At 37.8% G+C, this 18991-nt stretch overlaps 1 protein-coding gene across 4 annotated transcripts in view; it reads right to left on the reverse strand.

Annotated features, from left to right (window-relative positions):
• The window catches only part of FNBP1L (formin binding protein 1 like), a 132023-nt gene that overhangs the window by 36139 nt on the left and 76893 nt on the right, over positions 1 to 18991 (reverse strand). For all 4 annotated transcript variants that reach the window (XM_037826616.1, XM_037826614.1, XM_037826613.1 and 1 more), the window contains exons 3-4: positions 1414 to 1467; positions 40 to 187 (exon numbers count right to left, since the gene is read on the reverse strand). In XM_037826616.1, the coding sequence (XP_037682544.1) occupies positions 40 to 187; positions 1414 to 1467 (202 nt within the window). The remainder of the gene's footprint in view (positions 1 to 39; positions 188 to 1413; positions 1468 to 18991) is intronic.

Genomic DNA, 18991 nt, shown 5'->3' on the forward strand with positions numbered 1-18991 from the left:
CATATACTTCTATAATTACATAAGAATTATAAAAATTACCATTTTTCTTTCAGTTTTCAGATCATGAGCATATCTCATTAACTCGCCATACACTCTGTGCGCCATTTCTTCTGCTACTACTTCTCGCTGTCCTGCATAGTCATTTAACTCATTAAGGATGTTAAAAAAGGCTATACATGAGGTAAACCTGACAAAAAAACATATTTTAAAATGGTGAAATTTATTTTTACTTGCATTACAAATGTTTTTTGAGAAGTATGGATTGAGCCTGGCACTTGACAAATTTTAACACACCCAACCTGACCTCAGCTATATTCTAACTTAACTTAAAATGGAAAGAATCCTGAATTAAGCTCAAGTTGTACATGTGTATCTTCAAGTAGCCTTAATTTATATATTAAGCAAAGGAATATCTGGAGTCAAAAAAGAGTAAGAATACTACCTGCAGGCTCTTTTGGCATACTGGAATCTCTTACGTTGCCAAATGACTGGCCTGAGCTTGGGAATGAACTTGACTGGACTCCTAGGCTTGGCAGCTGAACCTGTTGCAGAGATGATGTGCTTGCTCTCGAGGGTAGAACCTGCCAATCATACCACTCAAATGCATCTTGATGGCTGCTCTACAAAACAACTTTGCTATCAGCTCTGGACACAGCTGCCTGTATGCCTGCCCACATCCTGAATGGAAGTGAAGTGCCATTACAGTTGGCACCAAAAGAGGATAGAAGAGGCAAAACTAAGGGTAAAATATGTGTGTGGAAAGGAGAGAAACAAAGACAATCACTATTAATATGTAAATATCCCACTTTGAATACACTGTGGAACACTCTTACAGTTGAAGTCTGTTAGCTCAGATAGTACTCTACTAACACTAAACCTGAGAATCCTAACAACTGACAGTTATATACAAAATCTTGTTTTTGTTTTGATGCCTAGCCCTTTTTTGTCTTTTGCAGTCCACAGAGTTTGCTAATTTTTTATTCCAGGACAAAATTACCCTGAAAATTTCAATCCTTTTCATTATTCCTTTAAATCAATGAGCCTAATTGCTTTACTATATGTAAAAGTAAAATAAAAAAGTCTGAAAAGCTGACAATTACAGAATAAAGTATGAGAAAATATCTTTTTCTTCTATAGTCTAAATCACTCAAGTGGAGCCCCAGTCTACACCTTACTTGGAAATTGATACTTGTACTGTTCTAAAAAACTGCCAGTCAAGCCCACTAAAGTACTGATCCTTATAAGAGATAAACAGTAGTTCCATCTTTTATAAACACTAATTATTTTTTTGGTTAAAACAAGCTTTAAAAAAACTCTACAGAAAGCCAACAGAATAATTATTTATTTTACTAAATAAAAAAATGTAAGCTTTTAAAAAATTTTAATAGGCAGTAAACAGGCTATACAATTTACCTTGGCTCTTCATCTTTGGATGACCGTTTTGGACAGTACTTCTTGACCAGGTTTCTATAGGAAGTAGAGTTTTTAAATTTAATTTTAAATAATTAATACTGTCAATGAAATTTAAATACTCTAAAATTTCCAATTTCATTAAATCAAGAATATCATAAGACAAGATATCATGATATAAGACAATTTAAGAGCTCAACATGATCATAATTTTTGATAATTACTTAACATTTTGTTCTTAAAATACTGATACATGTAGAAAAAAAGGTTATTTCTGTATTGATGTATATATAAACAATTGGGTTGATTATGCTATCAAATAATAAAAGAGGTAAGAGGAAGCAAAGTATTCTATTCTACATGTGAAACTGGATCATGGAACAAAGATGCACATTTTAAAGAATTAACACTACTTGGTTTCACAAAGCAGGGACTTTAATATTATCTAAAGTAAAATGTAAGCAGATGATGACTCACTAAGCCTAAAAAAGAATAATTGGTTACCATCCTTTATAACTCACTTTTATATGAAAGTCATTATGTCACCCCTTGACCTTTCTTTTTTCAGGCAAATGATTATTTTTATCATAAAGGATACATTCAGATGTTTACCAAACAGAAGTTCTAGTCACTATGTTTTAAGGCTTTGCCTTATGTTAGTCTTCATCTCATTAAAATATATGGCACACGCTGACTAATTAAACCAACCTGCTCAATGCTCCAACTTGTAACTGTTAATTTCTTCATCCATGTTGGTTCTTGACAGTCTCAGACTAGAATGCTAACTCATTTCATCTTTGTGAAATCAGACACAGACAAGTACACAGACTGTGGGGCCACACTGATTACCAGGGCTTAAATCCTCAATGTTTTGTGAAATATGTATGTGACAATACATATACATATTCTCTGTGCCCGAGTTTCTACATCTGCAAATGGTGAAAAAAGTACCTACTTCCTACAGCTATGAGAATTAAATGAAATAATATTGGCACAGCTTTTACCACAGTGCTTTATACCAGTGCTTCTCAGAATATGGTCCATGGACCAGTAAAGGCTCACAGACTTTGTTACCAATACATGAACTAAGTACATAAGCTAACAGTAATTTAACATCTGATGAATCTAATAATAAAAAATGAGGGCTTGCTCTCTCTCTGGCTAAGCCAACTTGAAAGGTGAAATCACTGCCCTCCCCCCTACGTGGGATCAGACACCCAGGGAAGTGAATCTCCCTGGCAACGTGGAATATGACTCCCGGGGAGGAATGTAGACCCGGCATCGTGGGACGGAGAACAACTTCTTGACCAAAAGGGGGATGTGAAAGGAAATGAAATAAGCTTCAGTGGCAGAGAGATTCCAAAACGAGCCGAGAGATCACTCTGGTGGGCACTCTTACGCACACTTTAGACAACCTTTTTTAGGTTCTAAAGAATTGGGGTAGCTGGTGGTGGATACCTGAAACTATTAAACTACAACCCAGAACCCATGAATCTCGAAGACAGTTGTATAAAAATGTAGCTTATGAGGGGTGACAGTGGGATTGGGAATGCCATAAGGACCAAACTCCACTTTGTCTAGTTTATGGATGGATGTGTAGAAAAGTAGGGGAAGGAAACAAACAGACAAAGGTACCCAGTGTTCTTTTTTACTTCAATTGCTCTTTTTCACTCTAATTATTATTCTTGTTATTTTTGTGTGTGTGCTAATGAAGGTGTCAGGGATTGATTTAGGTGATGAATGTACAACTATGTAATGGTACTGTAAACAATTGAAAGTACAATTTGTTTTGTATGACTGCATGGTATGTGAATATATCTCAATAAAATGATGATTAAAAAAAAATGAGGGCTTGTATTTTGAATGTATCTTTTTATTTCATTTCTTTTTTCTAGTAATTAAATTTTTATTGTATTTCGCAAAGGCAACATGGTTTGGAAAAGTGATGACAAAAAAAAAAAAAAAAAAAAAAACTGGTCCACCATAACAATTTCAGATGCACTGCTTTAAACTATAAGTTGTTCTTTAAACACACGACCCTGCAGTCTTTCAAAGAAATACTATAAAAGATCTATTATCTTAATTATTCTGAGATTAATGTATCGATTAATTTCACTTATTCTATGAAGTTTTTTCATTCTACAATACAATTGTCTGAAATGTGCAAGGCACTGGGAACATCACAAATGAAAAAGGAACCATCAAATGAGGCTGCCACTTGACTGAAAGGAGATGGATATATACCAATAATCACAATATACAGTGTAATCACTGCTATGGTAACGATATGCAAAGGGAGTGACATCACCAAGATGGCAAAGTGAGACTCTCCAGGGTTCTTTCTGTTCCCACAGAAGTTTTAAGTAACAATTAAATCCTGGCAGAACCATCTCTCAGAATTCTGGAAATAGTTGAAGGGGTGCAGTAATTGGGCAAGCACCGAATCAAGAAAAAGGCAACTTAAAAATAGTAGGTAAACCTCATGGTGCCTTTGGTGGCCATTCTCCAGCTCCCTTCCCAGCTCAGCACAGAGCCAGCCCATGCTCCCAGTGCACATCTCCGGTGCTGGTTCCAAAGGAAACACAGTAACCCTTATATGCATACTGGGGTAGATGTATGTCTATAACAGTCTCTCTGGTAATAGCCTGAATGCCTGAACCAGGATGCTCTTCTCTGTCTGGCTTGTCCCAGAACTTACTCAGACGCGAATACAGAAGCAGATAGCAGGGTAGCTAAACCACTGTAAGAAAATAATCAAACTGCAACTTCTGAGGGCAAAGAATTACCAGCTTTAAGACATACTATGGGAATCCAGACCGTTCATCAAAAAACCATGTTATTTCTCTTATTTCCCAGCCCTCCAAGAGTTAGGCAGGAGTATGTGGCTTATTCTGTATAATGGACTATGAGCTCTGTATAACTAACAGGCTGAAGCATTTAAGAACTTGTGCACAATCCTCCAGGCTCCCTCATTCCCTGCTGAAGCAATTGTGCAGGCCTCCTGTTGTGATGAAAGTGCAAACAGACTGGATTCTTGAGTCACCACACGGAAGGCAGCTGCTGGCAAGTGTCACCCTGCACAAGCGAGAAGTTAGCTTTTGTTGTACAAAGACTCTGGAATTTGGAAGTTATTATCCCTGTATAGCCTAGCATGGCCTAAAATACAGCTCATCCATTGTCATGGACATGTGGTTGTGGTGGGGCTGGCCACATACTGAGGTCCAGGAGTATTCATTTGATGCAGTCCTCATAAATCCAGGCCAGTGATTAAGGAATAGGTACAGAACCAAAGACAGGCCTATGAAAGTCAATCCTAAACTTTCTGTTGTAATTCTTGAGAAGATACATTTTCTTTCTGTTGACGTTTTTAAGGTAAGAGGACATAATCCCAGAGTCACTATGTGGGAAAAGCTTACCTGAGAAATAAACCAAAAGAGAGGAAAAGCAAAGCAAAGCCAAGAGAAGAGAAGAGACAGATTTTTAACACTTCTCTGAGTACCAGAATCTAGCTGCTGCAGAAGCAAAGCCTATCCCTGACCTTTTTAGTCATGTAAGCCAATAAATTCCTTTCTTTGCTTTTAAGCCAGTCTGTGTTGGGCTTTTGCCAAATGAAAAGAATTCTGAGTACTACAGAGGTTAACCACAAAAGTCATAACATAGCTTAAATGTAGCATAAATAGCCCTTACTTGAAATCTGGCTTCTGGGAGAAAGAACACCTTATCATAAAAGGGAAAGAAGAAGAGGAAAAAAAGTAAGGTTAGTTGAGCATGCATGGTTAGTCCCTAAACAATTTTTTTTTAAATCCTCTTGCCTCTCGTTATGTAAAACTCACCCTTCTATAGGCAACTCTTTTCAAACTCAAGTGCCTACAGCCCTCAGATACTATACACACACCACTAAAGACACTATCTAAGCCAATCCTGCCACTCAAAAACCTGCTCCAGGTCCAAAAGATTTTTGTTTTCCACTCAATCAAAACTTCTATTCTAGGAAAACGTATTTTCTAGAAGGATACATGCCAAACTATTAATAGCAGTCACATCCAGGAAGTGGGAATAGACCTGGATTTTTACTTTATTTACCTAAGTATCCCTTAAATGTGTTACAATGGGTATATAATGCTTTTTAAATTTTTTAAAAAATGAATGATAAAAGCATAAAAAAAGAATTTATTCCTACACCAAGGTGACTTAATAAAATCCCTCCTTTATTTACATTTTTAATATAATATTATGCTTGTTTGCTCAAATAAATCTAACTGGCTTGTCTTAAATATGCAAGGATAAAATATGCAGGCTGTTCCTAAAATGAAAATATTTTAGGCAATCCACGTCTCTCAACAAATCTATCCTTGGTGTCAGTTCCCATGGGCTATTCTTCTTTTTCAGAACTCTCTCTTCTATTCTAAACCCAGAGATTCTCCATGTTACCAATTGTTTTTTAATAGGGTGTTAAAAATAACTCATTGAAACACAAAGTTTTATACACATACAATACATATTACATAAATTATAAAGTCATTTTGGTGACATTTGTTTGGGGTGTGTGTGTGTATGTGTTTCATCCTTAGTTTTTAAGTATCTTAGGATCATGCACTCTGGACACAGTGGAATTAACTTTGTTCCTTCAATAGTTTGCAAAGGGTTCTAAATTTTATGGGCATTCATCTCCAAAAATTATAGTCTTACATCTACACTAGTTACATACAGGATATTCAATAAATCACCCTACTTAATAAATACACTGTTGATTTTGATCTTTAATATCCATTCCAGTTTTGTCGTGTTTAAATTCAATTGTAGTTTTAGTGAAAACTACAAAATATTCCAAATAATTTCTCAAAAGTTTACTTTTATTAAAACTACTTTTTGCAGTGAAATGATGGAATAGAAGATATATCAAAAATCCTAAAAGGCTGAATCACCACTACATATTTTCGACCTTTCAATATTTGTGATTACTGTTTAGTAGGTGACCAATATCATATTTATTTGCAAAACAGGTATTAGATACCCTTTTTCTTGTGGAAAAGGGTAGTTGTTAGATACCTGGAACTGACTAGTACTACTTTTTTTTAACTGCCCCTCCCTGCATCTATGGTTAACCTACACAAAAGCTGCCAGAGTAACACAAATGGCCCTATTCGTGGCCTGAGTTAAGTGATCCATTGATTTAAAAAAAAAAAAAAAAACTATCTGGGTCAGAGTTTCCCTTTCTGGAATCTTTAAGATTTCAGACCTGAGACAGCTTTAAGGGCAGTTTGAGGGTTGATGCACTAAGATATAAAACTGGCAGTGCTGGCAACTGTGTTTCCTGCCATTTGGAAAAAGCCATTCTGCACTGAAAGAACGAAGCCAAAAGAAGCAAAAAAGACAAAGGGCTCTGTGTTTCACACATTGTCTGACTTCTTTTTTTCTGTGACCTAAATGCATCCCAAGCCTTCCAGCAGCTTGACTGAACAACCTCTTCTTGAACTCTAAAAATTGATAAATTTCCCATTTGCTTAAACTAGCTCAAGCTGGGGTTTCCGTAACTCAAGAATACTGATCAATAAAGAAGAAAATTAAACTTAAAAAAAAAAAAAGTAGATCATGAACCCAACAATTACAATATGTGACAGAACAAATTTTGAATATATGTTTATTTAAAGGGACATGGTTCTTTCTCAATTTTTTTTACCTCTACTAGTGGCAGATGCTGAACAGATACATGTCAAGAAAAAATAAGACTTATTTATGCCTGAGACATCTAGGGGAAGAAAATCAAACAAGCTTTAATGGATGTGAAGGTACACAATGTTAATGTCTATTCTCATTTTGTAAATGCCAGCCCCTAGTCTTTGCTTTACCTTCATCCTGTCAAAGGTCTACTGTACATAAAATACATGTGAATGCATGTATAGTATTGACATCATAGTCTATACTTGAAGCATATATGCAACAATTCATTACTATTTAGGATGCAATAAGACTAATGTGGTTCTAGGCAACTGCACATCTTCTCTGAGTATCATTAGAATATCTTTCAGGTATGTTAAAGTTAAGAAAGAAAAATTATTTCATCTGCTCAATTTAGACTGATGAAGGGGCAGACTGCCACCACAAATTTAGCATTATACTTTTCAAGTAAATTTTTTCTACAAGTTGATAACGTTTTTCCTTCTAAATACTAGATTCTTAAAAGAGAGAATTGAATAACACTTTTAAAGTACTAGATTCAAAAATACTTGTACAAAACAAAAATAATTAACAAGCAGTTCAATCTGTCTGATTTGCCTCTTTATACACATAGAATGACAAAACAAACATTTTTACCTGACTTTAGATACTGTTCAAATAGCTATAAAAAATAATTTGGCAAAAAACTACTTAAAACATTATAAAAGATCTCAGAGGTTGAATAAATGACCTATACAGCCAACAACATTATCAACCAAACTTTTTGTATGTGTGTGGTTATTTAAACAATGAGGTCTTTGGATTCTCTTCATTGGAAAGGTCACTATCAAACATTTAACACTACTGGTTTGAACTTATTCTCATTAAGAGCTTTTTTTAGTTGTTAGGTTCTGCTTCATCATTTAATCTAAGAAAACATTTTAATATAAAAACCAGGAATAGCTTTTAGAATTCTTGTCATGACAGTAAGTCCGAGTTTCTTCACTAGCAAAAACTGGCATCATTCTACAAAAATATATTGTTGGATACCTTCTAAAGGGCATGTGCTCTGCAGGTGTTAGAAATATAATGATGACAAAGATCACCCAATTCTTGTGAAGATTAAATGAGCCAGCATATACTGTAAGTGATGCCTCAGTTGTTGCAAATGTAGGTTAGTAGTTTGGTAGACAACTAACTTGGGGAGCTGTAGATACAACACGGCAGAAAGAATACAAGATAAAAACAGAGCTCTATGGCACACAAAAAGTACAAAGAAAGCAGGAGAACACCAATGATTAAAGAAAAAACAGTTGGGGGAGAACCTAAGATGGTGGCTAGGTGAGACAGGGCAAAAAAACACCTCCATGAAAAATACTAGATAAAAACCAGGAAGTGACCCAGAACACCACTTCCAGTGTAGCGCCAGCCAGACAAGGTCTGCTAAATCCACAGGGAACGTGCATTTGGCGAAACCAGGAGCCTGCATTCTGAAATGAGTGAGTGAACCAGCTGAAAGTCTGGCAGAAGTGGTGTGGGGAAATGGTGGGCTGGCATTTGGGGACGGACTAGTTCTTCTTAAAAAAAAAAAAAAAAAAGCCTGGAGCGGCTGCAGATAAGATGGGGAGAGCCACGCAGTGAAGCACCACAGGAGCGGGCTAGGCTAATGCCTCGGGGTCTGGCATGGAGGATACCCCTTCCCACACCCGTGGTTTATTGTCTCGAGACCAGGGAAGCAGAGGGGAGCCAAAAGGAGAAAAAAACCACATTCCTTGCAGCCATCTCCCCAGCGGGCGGGGGAAGCTCCTGCGGGCCAGACCCACAGCCCAGAGCCATGCCAAGAAACCCAGTGTGACAGGCAGTCTTTCCCGCAGCACTGCACACACACCACAATATTGGCCGTGGACAGTGGCCTTTAATGCACCCACGGCTGATTGTCCCAGAGCTGGGAGGGCAGAGCTGTGTGAAAAGGGGGAAGTTAACACATCCATTCAACCGTCTTTGAAGCGGGCTGGAAGGGCCCCTGCACAGCCCGGCAACCCAGGGCTTCCCTGGCGGGCCGGCGCGCACTTGTGACATAGCGCGGCCCTCCCTCAGCAGAGGTCCGGGAAGAGCACATCTGGGAAGGGGGAACCACTCGGAAATCCCAGGGACCCTATGCGAATACCAAGGACTTGTGGGTCACAGCAGAGACAATGTTGGAAAGACTGAAATGAAGGCTTAGGCTCCTGCAACAGCCTTAAATCCCCGGGAACACCTGGGAGGTTTCTTTATTAAAGCTTCCCTGCCTGCCTAACCACCCAGACACACGCCCGACATTCAGGGCGGACAGCACCAACAACACACCCAAACTTGGTGCACCAGTTGGACCCCACAAGAATCAGACCCCCACACATCACAAAGGCAAAGTTGGGGAGAACTGACTCGAGGGGAATAGGTGACTCACGGACACCATCTCCTGGTTAGTTAGAGAAAGCGTACACCACCAAGCTGAAGTTCTGACAAATTAGAGATCAAGTAAAGCAAATGCCAAGAGACCAAAAACAACAGAAAATCTTAAAGCATATGCTAAAACCAGATGATATGGAGAACCCAAACCCAAACACCCAAATCAAAAGATCAGAAGACACACAGTATTTGGCACAATTAGTCAAATAACTACAGACAGGCAACAAGAGCATGGCACAGTATATAAAGTACATGAAGAAGAGCATGGCACAGGATATAAAAGACATAAAGAAGAACCCAGAAGAGCATAAAGAAGAAATTGCAAGAGTAAATTAAAAAAAAGAAGATCTTATGGAAATAAAAGAAACTGTAGGCCAAATTAAAAAGATTCTGGATACTCATAATACAAGATTAGAGGAAGGTGAACAACAACTGAGCCTCCTCGAGGACCACAGAATGGAAAATGAAAGAACAAAAGAAAGAATGGGGAAAAAAATAAAAAAAATAAAAATGGATCTCAGGAATATGGTAGATAAAATAAAACGTCCAAATTTAAGACTCATTGGTGTCCCAGAGGGGGAAGAGAAGGGTAAAGGTCTAGAAAGAGTATTCAAAGAAACTGTTGGGGAAAACTTCCCAAACCTTCTACATAACATAAATACACAAAGCATAAATGTCCAGCAAACTCCAAATAGAATAAATCCAAATAAACCCACTCTGAGACATATTCTGATCAGACTCTCAAATACTGAAGAAAAGGAGCGAGTTCTGAAAGCAGCAAGAGAAAAGCAATTCACCACATACAAAGGAAACAACATAAGACTAAGTTGTGACTACTCAGCGGCCACCATGTAGGCGAGAGGCAGTGGCATGACATATTTAAAATTCTGAAAGAGAAAAATTTCCAACCAAGAAGACTTTATTCAGCAAAACTCTCCTTCAAATTTGAGGGAGAGCTTAAATTTTTCACAGACAAACAAATGCTGAGAGATTTTGCTAATAAAAGACCTGCCCTACTTCGGATACTAAAGGAGCCCTACCGACAGAGAAACAAAGAAAGGAGAGAGAGAGATAGAGAAATGTAACAGACATATATAGAACATTACATCCCTGGTTACTGGGACACACATTCTTCTCTAGTGATCACGGATCTTTCTCCAGAAAGGACCATATGCTGGGACATAAAAACAAGCCTCAACAAAAAAAAAAAAAGGATTTGTTCAAAGCACATTCTCTGACCACACAATGGAATACAAATAGAAGTCAATAACCATCAGAGACTCAGAGAAATCACAAACACCTGGAGGATAAAAATGAGAGGGAGATGAAAACATTCCTAGATAATCAAAAGCTGAGGGACTTCACCACCAGTAGATCAGTCCCACAAGAAATGCTAAAGGGAGTTGAGGAGGCTGAAAGGAAGGGACACTAAACAATTGACTGAAACTACATGAAGAAATAAAGATTACCAGTAAAGATCAGATGGTAATATAAATACCAATACTACTGTATTTTTGATTTGTAACTCCACTATTTACTTCCTACAGGATCTAAAATACATAATCTGCAATGATAAATTAGTGGTTCTGGACTCAATGTAAAATATGTAATTTTTGACAAGAACTACATAAAGGTAGGGGATTGAGGGAGTATAAGAACATAGTTTATGTGTCATATTGAAGTTAAGTTGGTATCAAAGAAAAACAAGATTGTTATACATTTAAGATGTTAAATTTAAGCCCCACGGTAAACACAAAGAAAGTATCAGAGAATATGACCATAGAGATGAAAAGTAGAGTAGGGGTTCTGGGAAGTGGGGGAAGGGGCAATGGGGAGTTAAGAAATGAGTATAGGGTTTCTGTTTGGGTGAAGGGAAACTTCTAGAAATGGATGGTGGGAAGGTGATAGCATAGCAACATTCTAAATGAGATTAATCCCACTAATGGAATGCTAGGCAGGGGGTGGAATGGGAAGATTTAGGCTGTGTATGTTTCCACAATTGGAAAAAAAAAAAAAAAGTCTAAATAGATGACAATTAAATGCCAAGGATGATCCTGGGTGGGATGTAAGGATGGAGGAGAGGAGGCTCAAAGGGACACAGATGGGGCATAAGGAAAAAAAAAAAAAAAAAAAAAAGGAAATATAGAATGTAAGCTTTTTATCAATGTTGAATTTCTTTAACTTCTTAGCTGCGCTTAATGGGATTGCATAAAAGAATATTCTTGTCCATGGGAAAGGTATATGTGAATTATATTGTTTGTTCAAAGATATGTGCAGCTTGCTCTCATATGTTCAGAGGACAGAGCAATAGATGATGGATGATAGGGAGGGAGGGAGGGGAAAAAAGAAATGGTGGTATGACAGGATGTTAAAGGTGGTGGATCGGGGTATTGGGGAAGGGGGTTCGGGGTATGCTGGAGTTCTATGTATGGGGTTTGTACTGTTTTTGCAACTGTTCCTGTAAGTTTGAATTTATTTCAAAATAAACTTTCATTAAAAAAAAAAAAAAAGAAACAGTTAAAATATACTAATGATAACTACATGAAGCCAATTCAAGCATTTCAAGAGAATATATTTATATGTATTAAGGAAAAGTTCTCCAGTTGCCATGCTGTTTCTTCTCCAATACGCTGACAAGTCAGGAGAAAATAGCTAATACAGTATGCCGATTTGAATGTATTATGTCCCCCAGAAAAGGCCATATTCTTTGACGCAATCTTGTGGGGCAGACATATTAGTGGGGATTAAGTTGGAACGCTTAGGTTGTTCGCATGGAAATGCACCCCACCCAACTGCAGGTGATAACTCTCATGAGATAATTTCCATGGAGGCATGGCCCCACCCATTCAGGGTGGGCTTAATTAGCGGAGCCATATAAATGAGCTGGCAAACATAAGAACTCAGTGCAGCTGAGACTGACATTTTGAAGAGGATCTACAGCCAAGAGGGACACTGAATATTGCACAGGAGCTGCAGATGAGAGACAGTTTGAAGACCGCCGTTTAAAGCAGACTCTTGTTCCGGAGAAGCTGAGACGGGACAAACACCCCAACTGCAACTAAGAGTGACATTTTTGAGGAACTGCAGCCTAGAGAGGAATGTCCTGGGAGAAAGCCATTCTGAAATCAGAACTTTGGAGCAGACGCCAGCCATGTGCCTTCCCAGCTAACGGAGGTTTTCCAGACACCACTGGCCATTCTCTAATGAAGGTACCCGATTGCTGATATGTTACCGTGGACACTTTATTGCCTTAAGACTGTAACTGTGTAACCAAATAAACCCCCTTTATAAAAGCTGATCCATTTCTGGTGTTTCGCATTCCGGCAGCATTAGCAAACTAGAACATAAAGCTAAGGAACATGTTAAAGGCAATAATCAGAGGGAGTAAAAATAACATTATGCTATGTCTAACATGTCTAACTCAAATTTGTAATAGATTATGGGAATAATAGAAATAAAAAGTATTTATCTTAAATCCTCATGATTAAAAAAAATGAACACTTTCTAAGTGAGATTTTAAAAATATTACTCAGAACTATTCTTAATCTATCTCCTAAGGAAATGAAAATAAACATGGTTTCTTAAAAGAAGATTTTTATTTTTTTACCTTCCCTAAAAAAAAAAAACACTTTCTTAAAATGAGGGCAGACTTCTAATGTGTTAACTTTTTCTTATCTGTTCTTATCTTTATGGAAAAAGTCTATAATTTATATTTTAATCAAATGTCTATTATTGATACATTATAAACAGATGTGCTAACTGGAAAGAATGTGTTACTTGGCTTTTAGATAATTTATTATTGTCTGTAGTAAAATTCCTTAGAAACACAAAAGTGTACCGCAAAGGTACTAGGCAATAGTAATGGGGGTGGGGGGGGGGCAACCATCCTCAACAGAAAATTAAAATTACTCATTCTCCCTGTGCTGGCATGATGTAATAGCAAGAGGCCAGACTCTGCAGCTAGACAGCTTGGGTTTGAAGCCTGACTCTGCCACAGAGCTGTCTCTTAACTTCTGTGTACCTCAGGTTCCTAATCAATAAAATTGTGCCAACAACTCATTGGGTTTTCATCAAAATGAAACGTGTTAATATGTGTAAAGCACTCAGAACAGTGCCTGACACATTAAGTGCTATATAAGTGTTAAATAAATAACCAAGTCACCAAATAAAAAGTCCTTGCTCTGTGCCATGCGCTAGTCTAGGAGCTAGGAATAAGCAGTGAACATACAAAAATCCCCTCTCCTTGTGGAGTTTACATTTTAGTGGGGAGTTTATATTCTAGAATTAAGCTGCAAAAATTATTTAACCAGGAGAGGATCTAAGATGGCAGCATAGAGAGGAGAAAACTAGTTAGCACCCCTGAAACAACTAATAAAAAACCAGGAACAACTAGTAAATAATCCGGAATAACTGCAGGGTGACAAACGTGACCGTTCACTCATTACACACCAACCTGAATTGGGAGGAATGCCCGAGATCACAGCATAAAATCTTTAAGTAAAAACTGCAGCTCCCAGCCGGGAGACCCCTCCCCGTACAGCCCGAGCTGCAAAGCCTCCAGGTGCTAGAGAGGCTTTCTCCCAGCAAGCGAATATACTTCAGCTGAGCTCCAACTGGGGTTTAATTAGTATGAACTGCTCACTATGAGCTACGAATTTCCAACAAGCAGACAGATGCTTTGGGTGACTACTGACTTGGAGAGCTGGAGGGTCACCGCGGACAAGCCCTGATGGGGACTTTCCGTCCCTGTTTTGGCTCAGTGGAGAAAGATTCAGCCATTTTCATTCCCAGTGCTCCGACCCAGACAAGGGTGGAGAATAGCACAGGCAGAGAGAGACCACTGAAATGCTAATAACCTCTTCCTAGGGGGTCTACCTTCTCTAAGAGGAAAGGGGTGGGGCCCAGCTCTACTACCTGCCTTCCATTCAGAACCACACCCCAGAGCCTGGGGGACAACAGCCACGGGCCACACCACCTTACACCAGTCTAGAATTACAGGCTGACAGGCACCACCTGCTGGGCAGAAAAGCACAATGACCTGAGGCATCACAGTGTGTACCAATTTTCTAAGACACACCCTCAGGGAAACCAGATACTGAACAGTTCTTCCTTCTGGGACCTGAGCCCATCCTGGTCTGGGAAAACCTGATTGGGATAACCAAGGAAACCATGCCTAGACAACAGAAAACTACAACTTACACTAAGAAAAATGAAGTTATGGCCCAGTCAAAGGAACAAATTTACACTTCAACTGAGATACAGGAATTGAAACAACTAATAAGTCAGTTCAAAAAGTTTAGGGAAGATATGGCAAAAGAGCCGAACTGTATAATGAAAACACTGGGCGTACATAAGGCAGAAATTAAAAGTTCGAAAACCCAACTGGCAGAATCTATGGAAATGAAAGGCACAACACAAGAGATGAAAGACACAATGGAAACATACAACAGCAAATCTCAAGAGGCAGAAGAAAACACTCAGGAACTGGAGAACAAGGCACCTGAAAGCCTACACACAAAAGAACAGATAGAGAAAGGAATGGGAAAATACGAGCAACATCTCCAGGAACTTAAGGAGAAAACAAAAGGCAAGAATGTATGTGTCACTGGTGTCCCAGAAGGAGAAGAGAAGGGAAAGGAGCAGAAGCAATAATAGAGGAAATGATCAATGAAAATTTCCCATCTCTTACAAAAAGACAAAATTATGGATCCAAGAAGCACAGCATATCCCAAACAGAATAGATCTAAATAGGCCTACACCAGAATACTTAATAATCAGATTATCAAACCTCAAAGATAAAGAGACAATCCTGAAAGCAGCAAGAGAAAAGCAATCCGTCACATAGAAAGGAAGCCTGATAAAACTGTGTGCAGATTTCTCATGGAGGCATGAAGGAAGTGGGGTGATATATTTAAGATACTGAAAGAGAAAAACCACCAACCAAGAATCCTATATCCAGCAAAACTATCCTTCAAATATGAGGGAGAGCTTAAAATATTCTCTGACAAACAAACAATGACAGTTTGTGAACAAGATACCTGCTCTACAGGAAACAATAAAGGAAGCCCTGCAGACAGAAAGGAAAAGACAGGAGTGAGAGGTTTGGAAAACAATTATGGGAGATAGCAGCATAGCAATGTTAAGTACACTGAACAAAGATGACTGTGAATATGGTTGAAAGAGGAAGGCTGGGACCATGTGGGACACCAGAACAAAAGACAAACAATAAAGACCGAGACTGTGTAACTCAGGGAAACCTAGGGTGCTGAAGGATTGTAAAAAAAGATACAAATATGTTGTTACATGAGGCAGAACAAATGAATGTCAACACTGCAAGGTGTTAAAAATAGGGTGGGACTGGGGGGAAAACACAATCAATGCAAACTAGAGACTATAATTAACAGAAACGTTGTATTATGCTTCCTTTAATGTAACAAAGGCAATATACCAAAGCTAAATACATATGGCAGGGGGGCAGGTAGGGGAAGGGTATGGGACTCCTGGCATTGGTGATGTTGTCTGACTCTTTATTCTACTTTAGGTTAATGCTATCTTTCCTTTTGTTGCTTTCTAGCTACCAAGTTTTGTTCTTTTTCCCTCTCTTTCTTTTTCCTTTTTCTTTTGCCTCTCTGCCTTCTTTGACTCTTCCTCCATCTTTGTGAAAGAGATAGAGATGTCCTTATACAGATGGGGTGATGGTGTTGAATACATAAATACACGACTATACAGGGAACCAACAATTGTTTACGTAGGATGGAATGTATGGTGTGTGAACAAAACCATCTTAAAAGAAATGGGTTGATGAAGAAACCTTGAGGGCACTATATTGAGTGAAATAAGACAGACACATAAAGGCAAATATTGCAGGGTCTCACTGATATGAACTAATTATAATATGTAAACTCACAGACATGAAATATAAGTTATGAGGATATAGAATGAGGCTAAAGAATGGGGAGCGGTTGCTTATTACAAGCAGGATGTTCAACTAGGGTGAACTGAACTTAAATGTTTGGAAATGGACAGGGGTGATGGTAGCATGTTGTGAGAATAAGTAACAGTGCTGAAAGGTGTGTGAAGGTGGTGGAAAGGGTAAGCTCAGAGTCATGCATGTTCCCAGAAGGAAAGTTGGAGGTTAAAAGATGGGAAAGTATAAAACAGTGAATCTTGTGGTGGACAATGTCCGTGATTACAAATATCAGAAATCTCTCTCACGAACTAGAACAAATGCTATGACACTGTAACTAGAAGTTAATAGTTGAGAGGCATATAGGGAAAAAATATATACCTATTGCAAACTATATACTATAGGCAGTAGTATTTTAACATTCTTTCATCAACAGTAACAAATGCACCATATCAAAACTATGAACCAATAATGGAGGGGGGCATAGTTGGGGGTATGGGAGGATCTGAGTTTCCTTTTTTTTGGTTTTTGTTTCTTTTCTGGAGTAATGAAAATACTCTAAAAGTTGAAAAAAAAAGATTGTGTTGATGGATGCACAGCCATATGATGTTACCATGGGCAACTGATTGTACACTTTGGATCTTTGGATAGTTGCATGATACGTGAACAATCTCAATAAAAAATCCATATATATATATATATTTAAAAAAATTTTTTTTAATTATTTAACCAGTAAGTATTCTGATACAGGCACCTAGTTATGTACCCAGGTAGGCTGAGTAAATTACTGGGGACTGACAGGAATCAAAGCGTTTCCACAGGATCCAATTCTATGAAGGATAATCTATATCCCAATATATGGGGAGTAATTCCGCTTCCTTGTATGCAGGTAACACTCTTAGGGTTCACCAATATCAAAAACTCAGGGGAGAACAAGGCAGTGTGAAAGTTAAACAATGCCAGACCAAAGAATAAAGTAATCTCCACTTTCAGAATGTCAGTACAAAGATGGCTCTTCTGAAACTAAACACTGACACAGGAACAGCAAATTCTGATAAAGATGTACAAGAAAGTAAAGAGTAAACAGAAAATAGAGACTGGTTTTATTTGGATTATTCTAAATCTAAGCTTATCCTAAAATGTGAGACAGCTCTTAGAATAACAACTCCATCACAATTGTGTACATAACACCAAATTCTAGTATGGATAAGAAGTAATACTTGAGCAAAGGTTCAGCTTGTAAGGTCAGAGATCCTAATTTCTAAAATAAACTGAAAGACGGTTTATTCAACTATTTATCTATTCAATTTAAAGTCACTGAGTTCTACAGGTTCCAGTTATGCTGCCAAGTTTGGCAAGCATACAGAAATTAACACAATATAGTCTCTGATCAAAAGGAATTTAGAGATTTCTGCTTTGGTTAAGATGAGTATCTTGCAGACTTTCTGACTTCTAGTCTATTTCTCTTGAGATACCACAATACAACATGTGAACCCAAAAGTTATGGTTTGTGGCATGGGGAGAGGAGGAATATAATTTCATATAGCAGTGTCTCTGTGATGGAATATAATATTGTAATTATTTTTACTAGAAACAAAATGATACAAACCTATGAGGTTTATAGGGCTTCTTTTTTTATTTGGAAATCTGAGTTTATCTCTGCCATATAAATAAAACACTGTAAGTTTATTAAAAAAGGGAACTGATTCCAGTTTTTTGTGTTTTTGCAAACAGAAAACATTTTATGCTAGCAATTTGTAATCAACACTTAACATCGATCAAAATGGACATGATTCAATTGTCCGTAAATGTGTCTCCAAACATGAGTAGATGCTTTATTTTTTATTCCCATCCTTGATTTTAAAAGCTGATACCAAAAACCAACACAAAATAAAGTTAAACCAAAGCCATCAAAATGCCAGAAAAGAAGAAGAAAAGGGAGGGAAGATGAAAAGAAACTGGGCCAAAGACTGATAAAGCTTAATCTTGCAGACTATTTAAAATGTAAATGCTTAACAAGCTCAATATAGTTATTATTTAGGAGAAAAAAAGCTGCCTCACTATGAAGGAAACTAACGTCTGCAGTAGCAAAAATAGAAGGAAGTTAACCAAAAGAATTTTCCCATTAGAGAAGAGGAAATAAACATGGCAAAGCCCTTCCCGTTAGGCAAAACATAATATAAACAGCAACCGATAATTCAATCATTTACTAAGCATTCATCCAAAGCAACAAATCTCAATGTAAGGAAATGAGTGAGAGTAAGTGTGTTCAAATTATAAATGCTTGCCCCCAACTCTTCCTTATTTGAATACCCCAACACCCTCCAATAATCCTGCCCTTGTGAATCAGCGCAATTGAGAACCATCCTTAGGATGAAAATGTGTCACCTTACTTAAGTGTGTTGGGACAGGGGTTAAAAAAAAAAAAAAGCAAATCATTGATGCAGAGCATCTACACATAATATAATCTACGTTCTCATTGCAAAAAATTGTTTTTCATGTAATTGTGCGTTCTAGCCACACTTGCATCAATGAAGTGGTGTTCAAATATCTTTCTTTTTAAAACAA

Source organism: Choloepus didactylus, chromosome 2 (assembly GCF_015220235.1).
Source record: "Choloepus didactylus isolate mChoDid1 chromosome 2, mChoDid1.pri, whole genome shotgun sequence".
NCBI lineage: Eukaryota > Metazoa > Chordata > Mammalia > Pilosa > Megalonychidae > Choloepus > Choloepus didactylus.